General features: G+C 42.1%; 1 protein-coding gene across 3 annotated transcripts in view; it reads left to right on the top strand.

The window, feature by feature from the left end:
• SGCD (sarcoglycan delta) overlaps positions 1–24,334 on the top strand; it is a 745,702-nt gene that overhangs the window by 249,339 nt on the left and 472,029 nt on the right. For all 3 annotated transcript variants that reach the window (XR_007476400.1, XM_004280990.3, XM_049707842.1), the window contains exon 4: positions 19,033–19,120. Coding sequence is in view for 2 of the 3 variants with exons in the window: in XM_004280990.3 (XP_004281038.1) it covers positions 19,033–19,120 (88 nt within the window). In the remaining variant the exon portion in view is untranslated. The remainder of the gene's footprint in view (positions 1–19,032; positions 19,121–24,334) is intronic.

The raw sequence follows: 24,334 nt of genomic DNA, 5'->3' as shown, positions 1-24,334 counted from the left end.
CAAAAACTAACTCCAAATATTCTGCTTGACCGTGAAAGCTTCTAAAGGGAGAATCATTGGGGGAGGAGGTCAGAGTCTTCCTTATCTTCCACTGTGCAGATTTCTTGCGATTGGTTGGTGGTGAGGGAACAGGGTGGTACAACAGGAATCTTGTGCTCAGCCTGAAGTTACCATCCTCCACCACGGTAGGGGCCTTAGTTCCTGCAGAAGAACTCAAAGGTATTGTTATGTATATTTGTTGAGAAGGAACCAGGACCCTGCCCCACAGCTGCACTGTTGTTCCCTGACTGTTCCTCCTTTGTTTCTGCATCCCCTCCCTTCCCTGATAAGCAACTGTTTGAATCTGCCCTTTGGAACTCTGGGAAGGTCCAGGAGATTGAATGAAGTCTATTGCCTACAAAGAAATTGGGGATACAAATAGGATGTGTATTCAGCAGGGCCCCACAGGGTGCTGCTCCATTTAAAAACCTCCCAGCAGGACGTTCTCTACCTCAAGAGAACTCTTGAGGTTCCCTTTACTTTGCCTGATCTAAGTACACAATCAGTATACCCTCCTTCTAGACCTTCCTGGCTGCAGGCCTTTGTCTGTAGCCCATATTCCACTCAGTGATTTCTTTTTCTAGTCCATGCACAAGGTTGTCCGTTTTTTTGTGTGTGTGTGGGGGGGGGAAATACACATAAAATAAAATTTACTTTTTGCATCAATTAAAAGTGTGCGATCCGGTGTCATTAAGTACCTTCACAGTGTTATGCAACCATAGGCCATCTAGGTCACAATCTTTTTTATTACCTCAAACAAAAATCCTGCATGCATTAAGCAGTCACTCCCCGGTACCCTCTGCCCCACCTCCTGGCAACCACTAATCTGCTTTCTGTACCTGTTCTGCATGTTTCATATAAATGGAATCATGAAGCATGTGGCCTTTTATGTCTGGCTTCTTTTACTTAGTATAATGTTTTCAGGGTTCATCCATGTTGTGGCATGTATTGGCATTCCATTCCTTTTCATGGCTGAAAGACATTTCAGTATATAAATATACCTCATTTTAAATGGTACAGAGGAACCGGTTTGCAGGGCAGACATAGAGACACAGATGTAGAGGACAAATGTATGGATACCAAGGGGGGAAAGCGGCAGGGGAGGGGGTTGGTGGTGTGATGAATTGGGAGATAGGGATTGACATATCACACCACGTTTTTTTAATCCATTTATCTGTTGCTGGGCATCCGGATTATTTCCACCCTTTGGTTATTGTAAACAGTGCTACCATGAACATTTGTGTAAAGTTTTTGTTTGTTTGTTTTTTTAACATCTGTTTTCAGTGTTTTGGGGTCTATACCAAGGAGTGGAATGGCTGGATGATATGGTAATTCTATGTTTCACTTACTGAGGGGCTGACAAACTGTTTTCCACAGTTACTGCACCAATTTTCGTTCCCAGTAATACATTTTTATATTTTATATTCATGATATTCCTGATTATGAACATATTGTATATTCATGATTTTTATATGGTTGTGAAAATAATGCATGCTCATTTCTTCCTTTTTTTTTTTTTTTTTGAGCAAGAAAATTAAAATCACATATTATCTGCTGCTTCTTAAGAGCTGTAAGGACTCAGGGAGTATGACGTGAAGGTCCCAACACTGCGTCTAGATTACGAGCCTGGGTTCTAAGTCAGGTTCCGTGTGACCTGGGGATTATTACTGCTTAACCCTTCTGTAAATCTGATAATTAGATGAATACAAAGTGCAAAAAGTGCCTCAAGTATGAAGTATCTTGTTTTAATACTCCCTTTCCTTTTCTGCCTACCCTTCATGAATTACCCATCCAGGTGGACCTGGTCTCAGATCCCATATGGAATTAGTGTTCATGTCCTCCCTTTGAATCAACAGTTAGCTACCCTGTCTCCATTCTCCACTAGCCTAGTTCTCCGTGGCAGCTGGTGAGGCAGGCTTACACAGTAGGAGCAGTGTCAACCATGGGCCCTTCAGACCCCTTTTGTGGTCTAGGTGCCTTCCACGCCTCCTTAATCACTCCAGAGAATCACCTACTCTGCCTAGACACACATGCTATGCAGGACACTCTTCTTGTCCTTACTGTTTCTACATGTTGAGTTCTTACTGTTTACTAGGCACGGTGCTGTATGTCTTGCATATGTTGTTTTACTAGTCACAGCAACCTATGAGGTGGGGACTTTTCTCCCTCCACTTTATAGGTGAGGTGACTCAGACACAGAGAGGTTAAGTTGCACACTTGCGTTCACCCCACTGGTGAATAGAAGAGCCATGGGCAGCTCATCTTCCTAAAATTAGGCCCTTAACCACCATGGGCAAGCAGAAATGTTTCACGTCCTCATAACTCTGGCACTATGTTGGGGCTGACAGAGCTCATCAGCCATCAACATCAGTGACCTCTAATACCCTTTTAAATATATATATGTTTAAAGGTACAAGCATGATGCTAAATTCCTTACCTGTGCCATTTTAGTTAATCCTTCCAGCTCTGTAAGGGAGCTACTGTTATTATCCCCATTTTTCACGTAATTAGCCCCATCTTTCCAGTTGAGAAAAGCCAGACTGTGTGGTCTAGGGCTCCTAGCTCAGAAATGTCAAAGCGAGGTCTCAGCCAACGGCTGTGTAGCCCCAAAGCCAGACACAACCACAATAGCACAGCACAAGGAAAGGCTCGAGTGACCCAGGGTTAGGAGTCTGGAGGTGGTTGGAGTGTTTCTATGTCACTGGGACTGATTTGTTCCGAGGCAAAGCCTCCGTCGAGTCCGTCAGCATTGGTCTGGGCATATATCTTCCAACACAAATCACATCGCAACTCTCCTACTACATAAACTGGGCATAAGCAGCAACTGGCTTTCTATCCATGTCAGCGACGCCAGCCCCCCTTGCGCTCGTTTCTCTCTGAAGGGCTCACATCATCTTTACCCAGACTGTTCCTCAGAGATGCTTTTTGCCTCCTTAGCAGGCCACGCACCGTTATGTGAAAGGCCAAGGTCCAAAGCAAAAGGCCCCATTGTTGGAGGGAGGAACTTAGAAACAGAGCTAAGGAATGTGTGGGGACAGCCACAAAGCTGGACTTGTTTTTTCGTTGTTTTGTTTTTTAACATCTTTATTGGAGTTAATTGCTTTACAATGCTGGGTTAGTTTCTGCTTTATAACAAAGTGAATCAGCTATACATATATCCCCATATCCCCTCCCTCTTGCATCTCCCACCCTCCCTATCCCATCCCTCTAGGTAGTCACAAAGCACCGAGCTGATCTCCCTGTGCTATGTGGCTGCTTCCCACTAGCTATCTATTTTACATTTGGTAGTGTATATATGTCCATGCCACTCTCTCACTTCGTCCCAGCTTACCCTTCCCCCTCCCCGTGTCCTCAAGTCCCTTCTCTATGTCTGCGTCACAAAGCCGGACTTGCGCTCCTAGGTCTGGGGATGCTCTTGGGCCACTGCGAGGACACCATGCGTGGAAGAGACCTGTTTGCAAATATGACCCAAAGCCAGGCAAGTTTGGCCTCCAGAGTTTCTGGAGCAAAGAACAGGAGTGGAAGAGTTTTTACGTGCTGCTTTCTGTGTTAGGAAAAACAAACTTCCGTGAGAAAAGCTTATCCTAACCTTGGTGCTTGTTGGGTTTTAATGCTGTCGTATGGGAATCAGCTTGACCTCTTGTGGAAAAGATGGGGAGCTGCTTCCTTGCACTGCGGGATCTTAGTATTTATTGGGTTTCTCGGAACCCTGGTCATGTCTCCCTTCCCCTCCATGAAGATTGCCCTACCTATGCCAGCCAGTACTGAAGACTTTCTTTAATTACAACTCTTACACTTTCTGCTTAGGCTACACCTCCCACAGCAATAGAACAGGGGGAAGGTGCTCAAGTCTACAGCCCTGAGTTCTCTCCTTCTGCCATTTACCGGCATGCAAGCCTGGGCAAGTCATGCCCCACACCTAGCCTGTCTTCTCATCTATAAAGTGGCCAGAACACCTGCTCACTAGGACTATCAACATTAACCAATCCAGCAGGCATTATTGAGAGTCTATCATGTGTCAGCTTCTCTGCTAAGAAGCCCTTTGATGGTTTTTACAGAGATAAAGCGAGAGATATCTAAGTCCTAACATATGTTTTTAAAGCAACTAGTAACGTACCGTTTCCCCACATGGGTCCTCCCATGTTTTCTGTCAACATGTATTTTAAGAAAAATAAAGTTATAGGATTAAGTAGATTTTAAAACTCCTCTAGGTACACAACAGTAAGCAGATTATGTTGATGTGGGACTTATTAGAGCTGATGATAGACTAACAAGTACTCGGCAGCTAAAAGGTAGAGGAAGTAATGTTGAATTTCCTGAGTTTTTTTTCCCCCCAAAGAACCTTTTTGGTGCAGGTTTTTATTTTATTTTGAAGAATGGCTACTCACCTATTATGGAAAAATTTTCTGCAGAACACTAGGAAATACCAGAAAGGAGCTTCAGTCAGTTACTGAAGCTAGCATCATGTTATGTACTGTGAAGATGAAATTGTCACCTGAGATAATGTTAGGAGAGTGCATTGGACATTGTCGGGTGACCCTTCACAGTCTGTCTCTGATGTCATATTGGTTTTGGATTCTTACTTGAATCTTAATGGTATCTTTCCAAATACAGCAAAGGCTCTGGATTACCTCCTACACTGCCGTTACAATTTCTAGCCCTGTGTTGGGCGCATAAAAGGGTAACCAGTTGAGCTCTGACCTTGGCTTCCTCAGCCCAGCAGGTATAAAACATCCGCCCCTTTACGCATCCCCAAAGCAAGCTCTGCAATAGCTATACTCCCTCAGAATTGAGTCCAGGTTACAATATGTCCCTTTGGGCTCTTTGGTTGGAATGTGGAAGAAGTCATTCTTAGCCAAGGTATCCCAATTAACCCTCAGATCTCACCTTACCCCCAAAGAGGAAAATGTATCAGCATTTTCTTTTCTCCTATGGAGATAGCTCCATTTCAGGAACCTTGAGTAGCAAATTCAATTAATTCATAATTTTATGCCTCCTGCTAACTTGTTTATTGTATACGTAATTAGAACCCCTCCCCTCCACCAGCCTTTGGACACACCCACACACATACCCATACACGCAGACCAGAAGAACCACTGACTTTTCCTGAGAAGTTTTGTTCAATTCTTTGTAACCTTCAAACTATGAGAAATTTAACTTGAGATGTTACCTTTAAGTTAACGATTGCATTATATGTCTCCCTCTCACAGGCTCCCCAATGATGATTTCTAGAGAAAGTAGAAAGCAAAATTTAAGCTGCCAGAAAGAATCAACTTGAAAATGCACAGATTTCTGTGTGAGTTTTGTCAGCTGAGATAGTTTGTGAACATTTTTCTAAAGGAGCTTTTAGTATTCATTGCGGATGAGCAGTGGAACTTAAAAGATAGGATGTAGGGTGGAAAGAAATGCCAACTCTACACCTCAGTGTATCAGACTCTGAAGCAGTTCATACTTAGCATGTCCCAAGCTGAGTTCTTAAGTCCCCAACCTCCCTCCTACCAGACTCTCCCCTCAAATATTCTCTCTCTCCCCCACTGTTCTCTGTCTCAGTAAATGGCCTACAACCTCTCCAGTTGCCAAGAAACATAAGAGCCATCCTGGACTCTTCCCCTTCCTTCTTACCAACCCCAGTCAGTCACCAGTTCTAAGATATATATGGTTAACCTTTCTGCTCATCTTCCCTACTCCCACTGCTGTTCTGGCTGCCATCCTTTCTCACCTGGATGACAGCAGTAGTTTCTCACCTGGTTTCTCCCATCAAGCGTTGCCTCTTTCTTGTCAGTCCTCACAAGGTAGCCAGAGTGACCATGTTTAGATGAAAATCAGCTCCAGTTACTGCGCTGCTTAAAACCCTTTGATGACTTCCCACTTCTGGAGAAAGTCCAGTATCTTTTAAATGGCATCTAAGAGCAAAGAAGGAAGACGGATCTATCAGATATTTAGATGTACCATAGACCATAGAAATAGAAGAGTACAGTATTGATGCCAGAACAGACAGATGGTAGAACAGACTAGAAGGCTCTGACACAGACTCGTGTGTATTTGCAGAGTAATATAGGATAGTGGCGGCACCACGTATTGGCAGGGAAAATAACAATCTCTTGGTAGAGAGCGTTAAGGAAAATGACTTCCATTTGTATTCCCACCTAAACTGTATACAAAAGTAGATTCCCACGGCAATGAAGACTTAGTATGAGAAGTGAAACTCAAATGTGAGTAGAAAAGAATATGAAAAAAGAACTAAGGCAGGAATGGATTTCTTTATGAAACCCCAAGGAACCATCCTTAAGGAGAAACAAATGAGTTTTCTTACATCAAAGTCAAATATTCCCATTTATCAGAGGACAGCATGGGCTGAGTTAGCAAAGCTGATGGCAGACTTGAGGGACATGTTTTCCCTCTCCCCGTTGATCTGTAAGCTCCATCTACATTTTCCTTTCTCTCTGTCCCTTAAATATACCAAGCTCCCTCCTGCCTCAGGGCCAGTATACATGTCTGTCACTGTCTGAAAAGTTCTTTCTCCTCTGGTTTAGTTAATTCCCATTCACACCTATGATCTCAGCCAAAATGCCTCTCCCTTAGGAAGGCCTTTGTTGACTGCTCAGATTAGGACAGGTTTTCCTTGCACGTGTGCTCATTTCAACTTCTACTTCCTGTTCATTGTACTCGTTGTAATCGCAATTATATAATATTTTACGGAACTCTTAACTTCATGTCCATCCTCCCTACTAGGGGTGGTAAGCTCCAGGAGAGCAGAGGCTACCTGCTCAGTACATAGCACAGTGCTTTATGCCTAGAAGATATCTTTAAAATGTTAATGGAATGAACAAATGACAATTGAAAGAGGGCATATTCCATACCATGTGCCAGATGGGTACTACAAGCCCGGGGAATGGGCTTAATTTAACCCTTAGGTCAGCAAGAATTGGGGATAACGACGTGTGCCCCTGCTTCTCCCTGTCGTGTGAAGTCTCAACATCTCAACTCTCATTTGTATCACCTACGGTTCCTTGCACTCAATAGGTGGTGAACAAGTATTTGTTGACTACAGGTCTATACTGCCTCCTCCCAGCACTCTCAGTTTTCTGTGTTTACACTATCACATCAGCCATACTTAATGGCTTGCCTTTTGAAAACTCTCTTTGAGAGTTGATGTCAGCCTTCATTTATTTACTTCTTTTCTTGACAACTCTCACTCTCAGTTGACTCTTAATTTGATCTGAGTATTCAGTTATTCAGCAAATATTGATTGAAAGCCTAGTGAGTGTGCCAGGAATGTGCCAGACACTAGGAAAGCTGGCAGTCCCCTTCCAGATTTTTTTAAAATATTTATTTATTTATTTGGCTGTGTCAGGTCTTAGTTGTGGCGCGTGGGCTTAGTTGCTCCGCGGCATGTAGGATCTTCCCGGGCCAGGGCTCGATTCCGTGTCCCCTGCATTGGCAGCGGGCGGATTCTTCACCACTGTGCCACCAGGGAAGCCCTTTGTCATGTTTTTAAAAGTATCAATTCAGAGACGACTAAAGCATCCTATTTAAAATAATAATGGTAATGGAGACATTGGATGCCTGCTGAGGATAAGCTTACAAACTACCTTTTGGGATGATTTTAATGACAAATACGAGTTTGTGTCGGTTTGATTTTTCTAGTCATATCAAGAGTTACTATTAGAAGTAGACTCACAGACATAGAGAACAGACTTGTGGTTGCCAAGGGGGCAGGGGGGAGGGAAGGATTGGAAGTTTAGGGTTAGCAGATGCAAACTGATATATATAGAAGAGATAAACAATAAGGTCCTACTGTATATCACAGGGAACTATATTCAATATCTTGTGGTAAACCATAATGGAAAAGAATATAGAAAAGAATGTATGTGTATGTATAACTGAATCACTTTGCTGTGCAGCAGAAATTAACACAACATTGTAAATCAACTATACTTCAACTAAAAAAAAAAAAAAAAGAATATTATTTAGTGAACATTGATCACTACAGCCAGTACATTGTGATTCCTACCACAAAGAAGCTGGCGACTTCTGATTACCCTGTTTTCTGTAAGCTGACCAGGGGAGAATGATAGCGTACAAAGAGCCGTGCATAGAGAACTGGCTGTGAGAGGCCCGTGCACTCTTGTTTATTTTAGTATTCCTAAAGATAGAATCCCATGGAAGTAAATTTGTTTAGGGGAGAATTTTCTAGTAACATGATCCACCCCAGAGTGAAATCACATGTCCATGATGTATTAAGCTTCCTGCCTTCGCAGAGATGAGTGCCTTTCTGAGGTCTCTTCCTAAAGTTCTAGATCTTGGAATTTGGCAGCCTAATATAGCTTTCCAAGAAAACACTAAAAACTGTTTTTGAAAGGTTTAAATATACAGACAAGTTGTAAAGATCATGCAGAGCATTCTTGTATATCTCGTAGCCAGTCTCCTCTATTACTAGTATAGAACATAGGTATGGTACTTTTGTCACAGTTAATGAACCAATACTGACACATTATTACTAACTAAAATATATCCTTTTTTCAGATTTTTCTTAGTTTTTATGTAATGTCCTTTTAATATCCAAGGATCTCATCCAGGATACCACATTATGTTTATTTGTCATGTTTCTTTAGGTTCTACTTGGCTGTGACAGTTTCTCAGACTCTCCTTGGTTTTGAAGCCCTTACCATTTTGAGGAGTACTGGTCAGATGTTTTGCAAAATGACCCTCAATTAAGATTTGTCTGATGTTTTTCTCATAATTAGATGGGGGTAATGGGTTTTTAAGAGGAAGACCACAGAGGTAAAGTGTCCCTCTCTTCACATTTTTCAAGGGTGTATACTATCAACATGGCTTATCACTGTTAATGTTGACCTTCATCACCTGGCTGAAGGGGTGTTTGTCAGATTTCTCCACTGTGATGTTCCTATTCCCTATTTCATGCTGTATTCTTCAAAAGGAAGTCACTATGTGCAATCCATCTTTAAGGAGTAGAGAATTAACTATGAAAATTGTTTGGAATTCTTCTACATAGGAGATTTATTTTTTTCTGTTCCATTTATCTATTTAATCATTTATGTATATGAGAATGGACTCATGGATATTTATTTTATGTCTTGGGTTATAATTCAGTGCTACAGTATTTATTTTGTTGTTCACATTGTTCCAGCTTGGCCATTGGGAGCTCTTTAAGTTTGTCTCCTGTGTCCCTTTGACATGCTCCCCAATAATTGTGGGGTGTTTTTCTGTTTGTTTTTTTGTTTTTGAGCACTTCATTCCTTTCTGGCACCGCAAGATGTTCCAGGCACATCTTTCATATTTCTTGCCCCTGTCCTAGAATCAGTTGTTTTCCAAGAAGCCCTCCTGCTATAGGTTTTGTCTGTTTCCTTGTTATAGTTTATGTAGCATTTTGGTAGCCACTGTGCTAGGCCCTTGACATATACTGTCTTTTTTAATTCTCATATCAACACCGTTAGGTAGCCTTTAACTTCATTTTGTAAATATAGAAAGTGAGTCTCAAAGAGTATAAATGATTTACCCAACACCACACAGTTACTAAAAGTAGAGTTATGATTCAAGCCCAAATCTGACTCCAAAGCTCACACTCTAAACTGTTACTCCACAGGCCAGGCTCCCCTGTGTTCTCAGTCAGCATTAGGTGGATACTATGCTATTGTGAATTGCTGTGCCTTTTTGTTAGGAGGATAAGGCAGAAGCCAGCAAAATTCTCCTGTGGCAAGATGGCTCAGGATTCCAGCCCTGCTGATCCCTTCCTTCTCTGAGCTTCATTCCCACTGAGAGTTGAAAGCCTTCCCTGAATGTGGAAGTTGTTTATGTGCTGTCCTGGGGTTTTCTCTTGTTATCTACATTCCCAGATCAGACTCTTAGCTCCTCAGAGGGCAAAGAAAATATATGAAGATAAGTAACTTCAGAACAGGCTGTGTTGATGCGGCTGGCATCAAAAGCAAATATTAAAATCTGTGCCCTTCATACCGGGAGAGCATAGATCTTGATGGAAGGAATGTTGCATTGTTGTCATGGTTATTTTCCATTGACTCAGTCTCCTGCTGGTCAAGGAGCTACTCCAACACAAAGGTCGTACCTTTCCTATTCTCCAGGGCCAAGGACAATATATAACATGTTCTAGACACTCAGTATATACAAAATGCGTAAAAGAAGCTCTTGGGTCCTGGACTAGACACTATTTGCTCTTGAATTACACACAAGTTTAACCTGCTTTTTCCACTTAGGAAGGCAGGAGTAAGAGGTGGCTCTAGAGATAGACAGATTGATGGCAGTGAAAAATGATAAGTCTGCTTCATTCAGAAACCCCATTCAAAAAGACAGTAAATGGAAAAGAAAACTGAAAAGGAATAAACTTACATGGTCATAGAGAAAGAGAAAAAACGATGGAAAGGGCTGATGGAAAGTGGGTCGATGAGAGGGGGCTGACCTGGCAGAGCTGGAATCTACAAATGTGCAGTGAAGGAAGCAAAATAAATAAATAAATAGAGTGAGAGAGGATCCATGATACAGAGCCCTGGAAAGGCTCTGGAAAGGCTCTGATGAATTGAGAGCCACTGTCCAGAATGAATGGAACAGGGTTACTTATCCACAAAGCACTTGAGGCACAGTGCCTAGGGCCAACAACAGTCATGATGCACTCTGGAGTGAGGCTGACATAAAGGACTGGTTGGAAGATCTGCATAAATACCAGTTAAACTCAGCATCTATACCCAGATCCCATCCCCAATTGACCCAGCTAGGAAGTACCTCTTCCCAGCCTAGCAGAAGATAGGAGGATTGTTATCTACAAAGTTAAACCATCCAGAAGTATTGAAAAGCCTTCTCTAAATAGGAAGGAGGCAAAAATCTGTAGGAGAGAGAAAATTGCAACTGGAAAATAAATCACTTAAATGAGTCAGTACATAGATTTAAAAAAAATTTTGTGTGTGAAAGTGATAATTAACTGTTTTGATGATTAACTGTTTTGATTAACTGATTTGCTGTTCATTAACAATGAACAGCAAAAGGATAAACATGAAGTTGTTAAAGAGGAAATAAAAATCATAAAATGCTGGGGAGGGTAGTAAGAAAATGTAGATATTTTTAAAAATGTGTTTGAGCCTATATTACTATCAGTCTAAAGCAAGTAAATATAATAATGGGTTAACATACTTGAAAAACAAAACTACAAATCGAAAACATACAACAGATTCACAAAAACTAGAAAGACGAGAACTCAAGTATAATACAGAAGAAAACCATCAAACCACAAAAGGAAAAACAAAAACAAAAAGAAAGGAACAAAGAAGAAATACAAAATCAACTGGAAAACTGGGTTCAAAATGGCAATAAACACATACCTATCAATAATTATCTTAAATGTCAATGGACTAGATGCTCCTGTCAAAAGACATAAAGTGGCAGATTGGATAATAATATTCTGTCTACAAGAGACCCACTTTAGGGCAAAGGACACACGTAGATTGAAAGTGAAGGGATGGAAAAAGATATTTCATGCAAATGGAAATGACAAGAAAGCAGGGGTAACAATACTCATATCAGACAAAATAGACTTTAAAACAAAGACCATAAAGATAAAGAAGGACACTATATAATGATAAAAGGATCAATATGAGAATAGGGTATTACAGTCATTGACATATAGCACCCACTATAGGAGCACCTAAATACATAAAACAAATACTAACAAGCATGAAGGGAGAAATTGATGGGAACACAAAAATAGTAGGAGACTTTAACAGCCCATTCACATCTATGGAGAGATGTTCTAGACAGAAAATCAGTAAGGCAACAGAGATCCTAAATGACACAATGAAACAGTTAGACTTAATTAATATTTTCAGGACATTATATCAAAAAAAAAGCACCCCACAATACATATTCTTTTCAAATGCATATGGAACGTTCTCTACTATAGATCACATACTAGGACAAAAAACAAGCCTCAAAAAATTTAAGAGGAGAGAACTTATTTCAAGCATCTTTTCTGACCACAGTGGCATGAAACTAGAAATCAACCATAGAAAAAGAAATGAGTAAAAAAAAAGATTATTTAGAGACTAAACAACATGCTACTGAAAAACCAGTGGGTCAGTGATGAAATTCAAAGAGGAAATTAAAAAATACCTTGAGGCAAATGACAATAAAAACACAACCAAACAAAAATCTGTGGGTTGCAGCAAAAGCAGTACTATGAGGGAAGTTCATAGTGATACAGGCCTTACTCAAAAAGCAAGAAGAATCTCAAACAACCTAACCAACCACCTAAAAGAATTTTAAAAAAGAAGTGCAAGGAAAACCTAAAGTCAGTAGAAGGAAGGAAATGATAAAGATCAAAGAGAAAATAAATAAAATAGAGATTTAAAAAAATAGAAAAAAATCAATAAAACCAAGAGCTGATTTTTTGAAAGGGTAAACAAAATCAACAAACCTCTGGCCAGCCTCACCAAGAAGAAAACAGAGAGAACCCAAATAAACAAAATAGGAAATGAAAGAGGAGAAATAACAACTAATAACACAGAAATACAACAACAAAAACCTGTAAGAGAATACTATGATCAATTTTATGCCAACAAATTTGACAACCTAGAAGAAATGGGCAAGTTTCTAGAAACATACAGTCCACCGAAACTAAACAAAGAAGAAATAGACTGATCACTAGAAGTGAAATAGAATTTGTCATTAAAAACAAAAAAACTCCCTGAAAACAAAAGTCCAGAATCAGATGGCTTCACTGGGGAAGAACTTACACTGTTCCTTCTCAAACTCTTCCAAAAGATTGAAGAAGAGGAAGTACTCCCAAAGTCATTCTATGAAGCCATCACCCTAATATCAAAACCAGGCAAAGACGCTACAAAAAAGAACATCACAGGCAAATATCTTTGATGAATGTGTTAGGTTGGCCGAAACATTCGTTCAGATTATTCCATAGAATGTTATGGAAAAACCTGAACGAACGTTTTGGCCAACCCAATAAATGCAAAAATTCTCAACAAAGTATTAGCAACAAAATCCAACATCACATAAAAAAGATCATACAGCACAGTCAAGTTGGATTCATCCCAGGGTCACAAGGATAGTTCAACCTATGCAAATCAATCAGTGTGACACATTACATCAACAAATGAAAAGACAAAAATCACCTGATCATCTCAATAGGTACAGGAAAAGCATTTGACAAAATTCAGTATTCATTCATGATAAAAACTCTTACCAAAGTGGGTATAGAGGGAACGTATCTCAACATAATAAAAGCTATTTATGACAAACCCACAGCCAACATAATACTCAGTGGTGAAAAGCGGAAAGCCTTCATGCTGAAATCTGGAACATGATAAGGATGCCCACTCTCACTGCTTCTATTCAACACAGTATTACAAGTCCTAGACCCAGCAGTCAGGCAAGAAAAAGAAACAAAATGTATTCATTTTATTTATAGTGAGGTGGATGGACCTAGAGTCTGTCATACAGAGTGAAGTGTCAGAAAGAGAAAAACAGATACCATATGCTAACACATATATATAGAATCTAAAAAAAATAAAATGGTTCTGAAGAACCTAAGGGCAGGACAGGAATAAAGATGCAGACTTAGAGAATGGACTTGAGGACACGGGGAGGGGGAAGAGTAAGCTGGGACGAAGTGAGAGAGTGGCATGGGCATATATACACTACCAAACGTAAAATAGATAGCTAGTGGGAAGCAGCCGCATAACACAGGGAGATCAGCTCAGTGCTTTGTGACCAGCTGGCAGGGTGGGATAGGGAGGGTGGGCAGGAGACGCAAGAGGGGGTAGATATGGGGATATATGTATATATATAGCTGATTCACTTTGTTATAAAACAGAAACTAACACACCATTGTAAAGCAATTATACTCCAATAAAGATGTTAAAAAAATAAAATGTAAAATTGTCAGTATATGCAGATGATGTGATACTATATATATAGAAAACCCTAAAGACTCCACACAGAAACTACTAGAACTGATAGACGAATTTAGCATGGTAGCAGGATACAAGATTAACATACAGAAATCTGTTGCATTTCTTTGCACTAACAATGAAATGTCAGAAAGAGTTTAGAGAGTTTAGGAGTTTAGAGAATTCCCCTCTGATGAAACTAGCCCACAGTTACTGACTGCCCACAGATACTGACATTTAGAGGTTTTCCATTGAATTAGCCAGTCCCCCAATTCCCTGTGGCAAGATTTACTCTTCCAGAAACCCAGAGTTTCCAAAGAGCCTTTTTATTTCGTCTAAGAGAGGGTAGTGTGTCAGTCAAACATAGAAGGGATGGTATAAAATGAAGTTTCAAAAAATAAGAAAATTACAAGTACTGTAGTCAAATTTTTTTTAAAACTCAGCAGAAATATTGGAACTTAAAGCTGAGGTTATTTCCCAGAATATAGAACCTAAAGAAAAAGGATTCAACATCAGGAGGAAAAAAACAAAAGTAGAAAATAAAGCATTTTTTTTAAATGAAGCATTTATTGACTCTACGAAAAGAAAAAAAAAGTGTACAAGAAAGAAAAAGGAAATGTAATCAAAGAACATGACTTCGCTCAGCTGTGGACAGTATTATGCATAATCATAATAATGTAGATTCTGAATATTGATTTGACCAAAATTGCATGGAAGAGTCCATACCATTGGAGAAATTCAGTGGATAACGTCTAAAGTTGATAGATAAGTGATAGCACAGAAGTATATTTTGGGCCATGGGGAGGGAAGTACCTGAAGGAGAATCTTGGCAAGTTGAAAGCTCTTGCTTTCAAGGTGGTGAGAGGTATGAACCACTGCTCTTCAATATAAGCTTTGTAGTATTTGATGTTTATATGGACTGCCTTCATATGAGAACAAATAATACATTTCAAAAAATCAGATACACTAATTTTAAAATGTCAGCATGATGGAGCCATTTAGTGTTCAAATAGCCACATGCATACAGTAGTCCCTGGAAAGCATTGTGGGATAAATAACGTTCATTGCAGTGGTCTTGCGTCATCAAGAAAATGTGTGATTCTGTTCTGCATGTTCTGTTCTAGAGAAACAGATACGATGGGGGTTCTTCTCCATCCAAATGCCGCATGCTTTAGTTGTTTGGGGAGAGTCCTGATGTGGAGTGTCCTAATCTCCCAAAGTGGGAGGAATGGTGTGTGTCCCCCTTCCTCATGTCCCAAGCAGCCTCACCCCGTGTCCAGGAGAATCTGGGCCGATTGGCCACAGACTGACTTGCTGCGGTCCAGAGCTCTGATAACCATGATCAAACACCCTCGGGTTTGCCAGACTCCTTCCTTTCCGCCAGGCGGGGCTGAGCCTCCCTCGGGTTCCCCATAAGCCCCTTGTCCTTGGATGGTTGCCTTGAAGTCATTTAGTGAAAGTCACTGGCCCCAGAGCAGGCTGTCCTGTGGCAGAAATTAACCTCCCCAGGCCCAGAGGCTGCAGTGGTGAGTGGGAGGGAGACAGGAAAGAGAAGCAGCTGAGAGAGCAGAATTTAGCCTCTCCTCATAAAGTGTTTCCCCTACTGGTTCTGATACCACAGAGACTGCAGAGGATGCTTCGCTTGGCTGCTGCTTCCTGGTTTAACCTCAGTAAAGCGAGCCAGAGAGCCAAATAAAATGGCCCTGACCCAGCTGAGTCAGAGTTTGTTAACTGGTGGTTTGTGCTTTTTTCCTGGTGATCTTTCTGTTTTCAGGTACTGTATATGGGAGGGTTATAGCAAGATGTCCCAGGCTAGAATGAGGCTCTTTGTTTAAACCCTCATGTAGCAAAGACTGTTTCCCAGCGTGTTAAGCATCACAGACCAATTAATGCTGTATGTTAATCTTTTGATCTAGCAATAAAAGGGAATGGCTGGCTTTATTTTATCTCTTGCTACAAACCTTGATCAAAGCTGTAGAGGTTTTTTTTTTTTCCTCAATAGAATTTTGTGAATATTAAGGGCAGGCAGATACGTTTGAAGTTACTGGGATTTGAAAGGTAATAGTGAACCGGCCACTAAAGGGAGATCCTTTGAAATCTGGAGACAGAATATTGGATGTAGAGGATACCCCTGACTTAGTTCACAGATAGGTTATAAGGAATAGGTAATACAAAGAAAGGTCAGCCTTTTCCTCCTCCATCCTTTCCCCCTCCCCCCTCCTCTTCCTCTCTTTCCCCCTCTCCCTCTTCCTGCCTCTGTCACTAACCTGCCCTGTCTGCCCCCTCCCCTAACCCTACCAACTACAGAGGACTTAACTGTGTGCCTGGAACACAGTTCATTACCTAGAGAATTTAATAATTTTAATAAGATGTGTCTTTTAATAATTTAATAATAATATGTGCAACATCACATATCAAGAAACTGAGGCTTACAGCACTTAAGTTACTTGCCCAAAGCCACCCAACTGGGAGGTGGTGGAGTGGAGCTCGGAAACTAGGTAGCTTGACTCCAGGGCTCCTACTGTGTGCGTGGCTCATAGAGAGGCTCAGTTATGTCAGCCCTGAGCTGCTGCTGATATCGATGTTGCAGAGAATGAACCACAGAATGATGAAGTGATTTGCTCAAGGTCGCACACTGGTCAGTGGCCATGGAGTTTATCCAGTTGTCTGATTCTGGGTCACCCCTCTCTCTGCAGTGCCAGGTTGCTCAATATATGAAGAGTTAGTGCTTTAACTTCTAGAAACCTATATCCTCCTAGGCAGGTTCCAGGTTCTGAATTCTCACATTGCTTGAATTGTTTGTAAGTTTAAAGTAGCACAGTTAAGCCCTGCCAGAAGCAATGGCAAGGAAACTATTTTAGGTTAATATCTGTTTCCTAATGGATGGGGAAAAAAAAAAACTGTGTCAATATTAGATTCAATGTATTTCTTCTTCCCTGATCCAAGTAATAAGCAAAAAACAAAACAGAACTAAAAAACCTTTATTCATCAGGCAAAATTTTAATTTCAAGCTACAGGGGTGTGGGGGAGGGGCACAGTGAATCAGTGGTTGCCCAGATGTGGCAGAAGTTCTCTCTCTCCTCAGCAGTAGGACAAGAGCTCTCACCCAAGGTTAACTGGTTTCTCAGGGCTTGAGCGGGTCAGTTATCCATTTTATCAGTTAACCTCGGGTAAGAGGGACCACGGCTCTAGACCATCAGTGTGTGGAAAACGCCTTGGTGGTGGCCGCCCCATCCGTCTTCTCCGCTCGTGAAAACTACCTCAGACCTTGGCCCGAGCTGCCTGTCAGCACAGCTCTGCCACTCCACCGTCTGCAGGCCCTGGGCTGGGCCCATGAATCACCTGTTTTCAAAGAAAAAAGACATAAGACAGTCAGCCCACAACCGTCCTCGTTTTCTCATTCCATCTTCGGAAGAGCCTATCTACATTCTGTCCCAGGTTCAGCTCAGCATGATCATCCCCTTTGCGTCTCACTCCACAGCCTTAAGCCAGGAACAGTCTCACCCTTCAGGAAAGTTCCCGCACACTGCTGCTCTCTTATCACCGTTACGGTCCTCTGCCTGGTATTGTAGGTGTGTGTGCTGCGTCACTGTCCCCACTGGAATGTAAGACTTTGAAGGTGAAGAGGGTCTTTCCTATCTTCATTTTCCTGACAACTCGTGGCGCAATGGTTTTTCTGTATTTGGGACTCAATTCATAGTGGTTTAACTGAATTTTCAGGCAGGTACATGCCATGTGGTAACGAGGGTTTGGAAAGACAAGGATGACTACCTACATTCTTCTTCCTAATAACCATCTGGTTACTGACATGTTTTGTCAGAGATTCGTCCTTTTGTTTATGGCTTTAGTTTACTCCAAGAAAGGAAGAATGTCTAAGCTGGGGGTTGGCAGAATACGGCCTGTGGGCTACATCCAGCCCTCTGCCTGCTCTCATCTGGCCAGTGAACTGAGATAGTTTCTGCATTTCTAAATGTTTGGTGGGGGAAAGACAGGGGGAGGAAGAGTAATATTTTATGACAGAGTAAGATTATATTGAGTTTAAAATGATATGAAATCAAAATGTCATTATCCACGAAGGAAGGTTTACTGGAATACAGCCCTACCTGTTTGTCTGCGTATTGTCTATGGCTCATTTGCACTAAAGCAGAAGATTTGAATAGTTAACACACAGATGATATGTCCCACAAAACCTAAAATATTTATTATTAGGCCCTTTATAGAAAAAGTGTGCCAGCCTGTGTTCTGAGTCATTCTCAGAAATGTCTGCCACCATGTGGAAGGGGGATCAGGTGCCCTTTTTGATTAAAGGGAGATGGGTTGAAGGCACAGGATGCCTGGAGGAAAAGAAATCTGGAGAAAGAAAAGGAAGAAAGGGGAGGCAGAGGCCACCTTGGAGATGCTGGATCCTCCTGGGTTTTGTATCCATGCGTGGCAAACATTCTACAAAAAGATTTCCATCTTTCTGAGGACCACCTGGATGGTCACAGCCAGTGGACCTGCTGGAGGGAGAAACCTGGAGTGTTTTCCACAAGCATTTTCCTCTCCACTAAGAGCTCTGCATGGTTCTTTGGAGAAACTGTGAACTAGAAAGGGTGAGAGTAGGAGATTATCATTCACTCCTGATCATTCCGTGTACCAGAGCTAACTAACATCTACAGTAAGATCTAAAGGGCTCTGTGTCCTTGTTGTCTTTGATTCAACAAACGTGTGTGTGTGTGTGTGTATGAAATCTCTTTGGAGTGTGTCTGTCTATCTGTGTGTCTCTTTGGGGAAAATCCATTCTGATTGAATGCCAATTAATTATCATGTATGTGGGGATCATTAAACATTTAGAATTTTCAAAGAAAGATACATCAATTAGAACTTGGCTAAGATCAGCTCAGCCCCGTGGGGAGTGGGGATTATAGTTTTGTTTAGAAATCTGCTGCCACCATATATAAAATATATAAACAGTAAGACCTACTGTATAGCACAGAGAACTATACTCAATATCTTGTAATAACCTATAATGAAAAAAACAAATCTGCTGCCATTTTCATATGTTTCTCTAATTTTCTTATTACAGGGTAACGCCCTGTACTTCAAATCTGCCAGAAATGTTACAGTGAACATCCTCAACGAACAGACTAAAGTCCTAACTCAGCTGATAACAGGTAAGAAAAGAAAGCACTTAGCAGTGTCTGGTCCACGGTAAGCGCTCAAAAAACATACAATGGAAGGTTGAATGAAACACCATGTGATGTATCTAAAGAAGGGAAAGTCTGCTCGCACAATTTACAGTGTCGGAAAAGAGAACAAAGCATGTGTTCCCTGATGCTACTCAAGGGCAGAGTCTCATCCTATACACACATTTAACTTATGCAAATCTGATGATACTCGTTTAGGGGGTGGGGAAGAAGAATAAACTATTTTTCATGTAGCATGGCCCCTAAACACCAGCTGCTCAACCACAGGAAAGCTCTCTGCTCCAGTGCCAGAGGAAAAGCTGGCTGTGTTGTATTAACTGGAAGAGAGCACAGTATACACAGAACCATGCACATCGTACTTTATGGGTTGTAAAAGGGATTTGTAATGATAGTTTGAATCCATGCCATATTTGCCGAACGTGCTGACTTTGAACCTAGCTCAATTGCGAGATGCAGATGTACCCCGACTGAATATGTTTGTGTAGTTCCTTTTCATAGCGCAGATCTGCTCCTAACAGCCGTGGAAAACACCCAGTGGGGTTTAAGCTGCACAGTGCTGAAATTTAAACAAGAGTTGGTTATTCACCATAATGACTCTAATGATGAACATGGGCCTCATGGTCGCGGTAACACGCTGGGTGGTATGACCGGTGCCCCTCTGTAGGTTATGAGCAGCGGTAAATAGGAGCTGTCATGCACCTCCACGGCAGAAGGGGAAAGGGGGGCTATGTCTGAACGGCACTGTTACACTTGCAGACAGAAGATGCCATTTGTTTGGCTTCAGGGCTGAAAGAAATGTCTACAGATGGACATTTCGAGAAGCCAGTTACCCAAATGTCCTGAAACATTACTGGCACTAAAATATCTGGAGCCCCACTAATCCCAATGCCACGGGGAGGCAGATGCCTTTGTGCCCAGAGTCTCGCTGGGGAAAGAGCCTCACTCTCCCGCCACCAGATGTGTACGTCTGGAGAGCCACAGCTGGTGGGTGACCTGGACTGGCTCCCCTGGAGGAACAGCTGTGGCAGAGCCCGTAATCCATAAAATTGCTCTTCCAGCGCGCGCCCAGCACAGCGGCCTCGCTGCTCTAACATGTGGCCCGCAGTCACGATGCTAAATAATTAAATAAACAGCTTCAGTAAGCAATGATTTAAGCAGTGTGCGTGAAAATTGCCTCCAGGAGGGAAATAAATCCGACCTCCAGCTCCCAGATTCCTGCGTTCAAAAGGGACTTATGTAGCCTGATCATTTGATCATTTGCCATCTATTTGCAGTGGGAGATCTGGCTGACTTGAGAGATTTTGTTTTGATAAATCTGGAACCGGACGAATGACTGTTACTCAGGAAAAGAGTCTTTCTGTCCCCCTCCTTCTCCCCCCACCTCCTCCTTTTGCTTCTCTCTTCCGACTCCCCCTTTTCTCCTCCTTCACCCCCTCTTCCTTCCCCCTCTCTCCATCTCCCTTTGTCTCCCTCTGCCTCCCCCTTCTCTCTCGCCCCTTTCCTCTTTCTCTCTCTCCTTTTCCTCTTCTGTTGTTCTCTCCTCTCTACTGCCTCGCTGTTTCCCCATCTTCTTTCTGTCTCCCCTGACCAGGGCAGGCCCCTGGAGCTGACACCCCATCCCTACCTCTTAAAGTAAGGCACAAGGTAGCTAATATTAAACGAGATGGGCAGAAAGCCATCCTAACACCAGCCGGCAGCAGCCTTTCAAGATGCCTTCGAGAGAGGATAGTACATACGTTCAAATAGAATTCCCAGTACATACACCCATGCACGATCACCTCTACAGTTTCCCTTCAGGGTTCCCCTTTTACATTGATGCACATGGTGGAAAGCACAGAGCAGTTCCAGGAGAAAGTATCCTAACGCCCGGTACACTTAGTGGTGGACTTACCTGACAGCAAATCATTTTGCCTAAGCGGCCGGGTTTACTATGGCAGTCCTGAGGATTCAAGAGTTCTCCTGCTTATTACCTAATGATCGTGTCTCAAAAGCCCAGAAGAAATTCCAGTGTTAGCGATTCAGGTAATCTTTTCACAGGAAACAATGTTTTAAATGATGGTTAAGTTCCCAGGCCAGGCGACACAGGCATACCTGACTCATGCTGCTGCTGATTTAGTATCATCTCAGTAGTAGGTCCAAACAGGGAACCCTCTGACCTGCAAGGAGGAAAGTTGTAGAAGTCTTATACGACATCTAGCCAGAGTGGGGAAAGTCCCCAGGATCAAGGGAGTTGAGGAAAGAAATTAGACTGCACGGCCCCCAGGTCCTTCTAGCTCCCAGATTCATGGCATTGGCAGGACTGGGAGATGGCCAGTGCATCCTGATGGAGATTAGATAAGGAGGTGCTTCACACGTACACTACTGTGCACAGAAAGGGATTAATTGAAGATTAGTTTCAGGTTACAAATAACGATCTTTTCCATCCTGGAGAGGAAGTGAGCTCACCAAGAGACCTCCTGAGCAAACGCAGGTCTCCAGCTCCATTTACATTTCTTTGTAGAATCTTTTTTTTAAAGATTTCATCATGTCCAAGGAGCTTGGGCAGCCCCAGGTGAAATCAACAAAAGGACAAGCCATCTGCACCATGGAGCCAGCAGTTGCTCTGTGGGGTTTTGGCTAAAACTACCAACTACTGAGCTTTATATACCCAAATGGTTCCGTCCATGTTGTATTCTCAGAAGCCTTGAAAAGCAAGATAACTTAATGGTGTCTTGTGTTCTCTGATGGCTGCAGTCTCTTCAGTACACGCTCCTGTATCTCACACACCATTGGTAAGTTCAGAGTAAACTTAGTTTACACACAGACCAGTGTTCTTGATGCCTCAGGGGTGTGTCTCATGGTATTGCCCAAGTCCATGAAAGCAAAGTCCAAGCATTTGTGTCCACAAGTCATACCGCCATATCTGACTAGATCCAGAGCGGGCAAATTGTGCTCACCCCATGGCCATCCTGAGATCATTCATTCATTCACTCATTCGTTCATTCATTCATTCATTAGCACTAGACCTCCTGATCTCCAGTCTCCCCCCTAAAAAGAAAAGGTAACAACCTCAAAGCATTGCCAAGTAATACAGATTTTACTGAAGGTTTCTTGTGACCAAGAAGACAGCTACATCTTAGCCCTCCCTAAGCAACCTAATCCCAAGCCCTCACTGCACCTGTCTCTTCTTTCAGGATTTCTCTCTTCCTTGTCTCCAGCTTCCTAATTCCTTTCATCCTCCAAAAGTTCCTCTCCTAATTGCCCCAGCATCCTTTTCCTTTCTAGACAAATAAACATCCCTTTTCTGCTATGGAATAATTCCTAGGGCACAGTTCCAGATGCAGATCTGCCATTAGCTCGCTTGGTGACCTTGAGGGAGCCCTTGGCTTTGCTTTCACTTGTTCTCACGTACAGCGTGAAGGCAGTCAAAGAAGACAATGTCCAGGTCCCATACCATTTGGAAATGTGTGCTCTGTCTGCTGTTTCCATCCCTCACTCATTAAAGAGCCTTTCCAGTGTGCTTCTTTTTGTCAGAGGGCCAGTGTGGATGTACTGGCAAGAGATCAGTTTTGCTGAATTGACATGATGATGCGAATGAGGGAAGTTCACTCAGAGATGGTCACCATTTGTTCGTTTCAATGTGTTGTGACCATTACATTAGAAAAATGGCGATGGTTATGATCCCAATGGCGATGATAATCACAAGATCAGTCCCCTACATGTCACAACTCTTTTCTGCCTACAAATTTCTCTTTATGAACACAGTATAATTCAGTCCTTTTAACCTTTCTATGCGATAGATAGAATCGATGGTAGTAGCACAGTTTTGCAGATGCAGAAAATGAGGTTCAGAAAGATCAAATGATTTGCCCAAAGTCACATTACCAGAAAATGAGAGAGTTGGGACATAATTTTTGTCTTCTGATTCTTAGTGTGATAGCCTTGCCAAAGAGGAAAGCGGCCCCAGACATCCAGGGGCTGGCCGGGCTCTAGCAGCCAAGCGTTGGTGTTCTGTGTGGACATAAATAATTTCACAGAACATCAACGCCAGACAAGGCCACTCGTGGCCATGAAGGATGGAGAAAAAGCAAAAAGCAAACACAACCCTGATCATGTCTGAACATAGATGAAAAATAGAAACTTTTATCCAAACCACAGGAATCACCAGACTTCCCCCTCTCCCCCTATAATATGAATGACTACTGTTTGTTTATCCATTACATTTCGGCGTTGCTCTGGTCTTCCCTACTCTAGATAAGATTTACTAAGAGCTAATCGTAAAATTACTCCCAGTACCTGACAGCATGTAATCCAGAATGAAACCTTGCTTCCTTAAACCCTGCCTCCAAATAACCTATTATAAGGCCAGATCCTGTAATAAATTCTTTCTTCTTATTGAGAAGCCCTATGGTTCCCCACGGGTGTGTGTTCTCTCTCACGGCAATGAGTTAAAAACCCAACTTGTTCAACTCCAAGTGTGTTTCTAGTGATCTTTGCCTAGAAAGCACTGAGGGCCCTTTCACTACTACTTTTTACTAATAAGTGACACTGTCTTGAAAAATAACTAGAAGGAAACAAAAATGCTATACAGTCGGCCCTCCATATCCACAAGTTCCACATTCCTGTATTCAACCAACTACAGGTAGAAACATTTGGGGGAAGAAATTCCAGAAAGATCCAAAAAGCAAAACTTGAATTTGTCCCATGCTGGCAACTGTTTACATAGTATTTATATTGTATTTGCAACTATTTACACAGCATACATTGTATTAGGTATCATAAGTAATTAGATAATTTAAAGTATACAGGAGGGGCTTCCCTGGTGGCGCAGTGGTTAAGAATCCACCTGCAAATGCAGGGGACACGGGTTCGAGCCCTGGTCCAGGAAGATCCCACATGCTGCGGAGCAGCTAAGCCCGTGTGCCACAACTACTGAGCCTGCACTCTAGACCCCGCGAGCCACAACTACTGAGCCTGAGTGTCACAACTACTGAAGCCCAAGCGCCTAGAGCCCGCGCTCCACAACAAGAGAAGCCACCACAATGAGAAGCCTGCACGCCGCAACGAAGAGTAGCCCCCGCTCGCCACAACTAGAGAAAGCCCGTGCGCATCAACAAGGACCCAATGCAGCCAAAAATAAATAAATAAATTAATTAAATTTATAAAAATAAATAAAGTATACAGGAGAATATGCATAAGTTA

Source organism: Orcinus orca, chromosome 3 (genome assembly GCF_937001465.1).
Source record: "Orcinus orca chromosome 3, mOrcOrc1.1, whole genome shotgun sequence".
NCBI lineage: Eukaryota > Metazoa > Chordata > Mammalia > Artiodactyla > Delphinidae > Orcinus > Orcinus orca.
The sequence above is the reverse complement of the archived record's forward strand: the minus strand, read 5'-3'. Positions and strand labels throughout refer to the sequence as shown.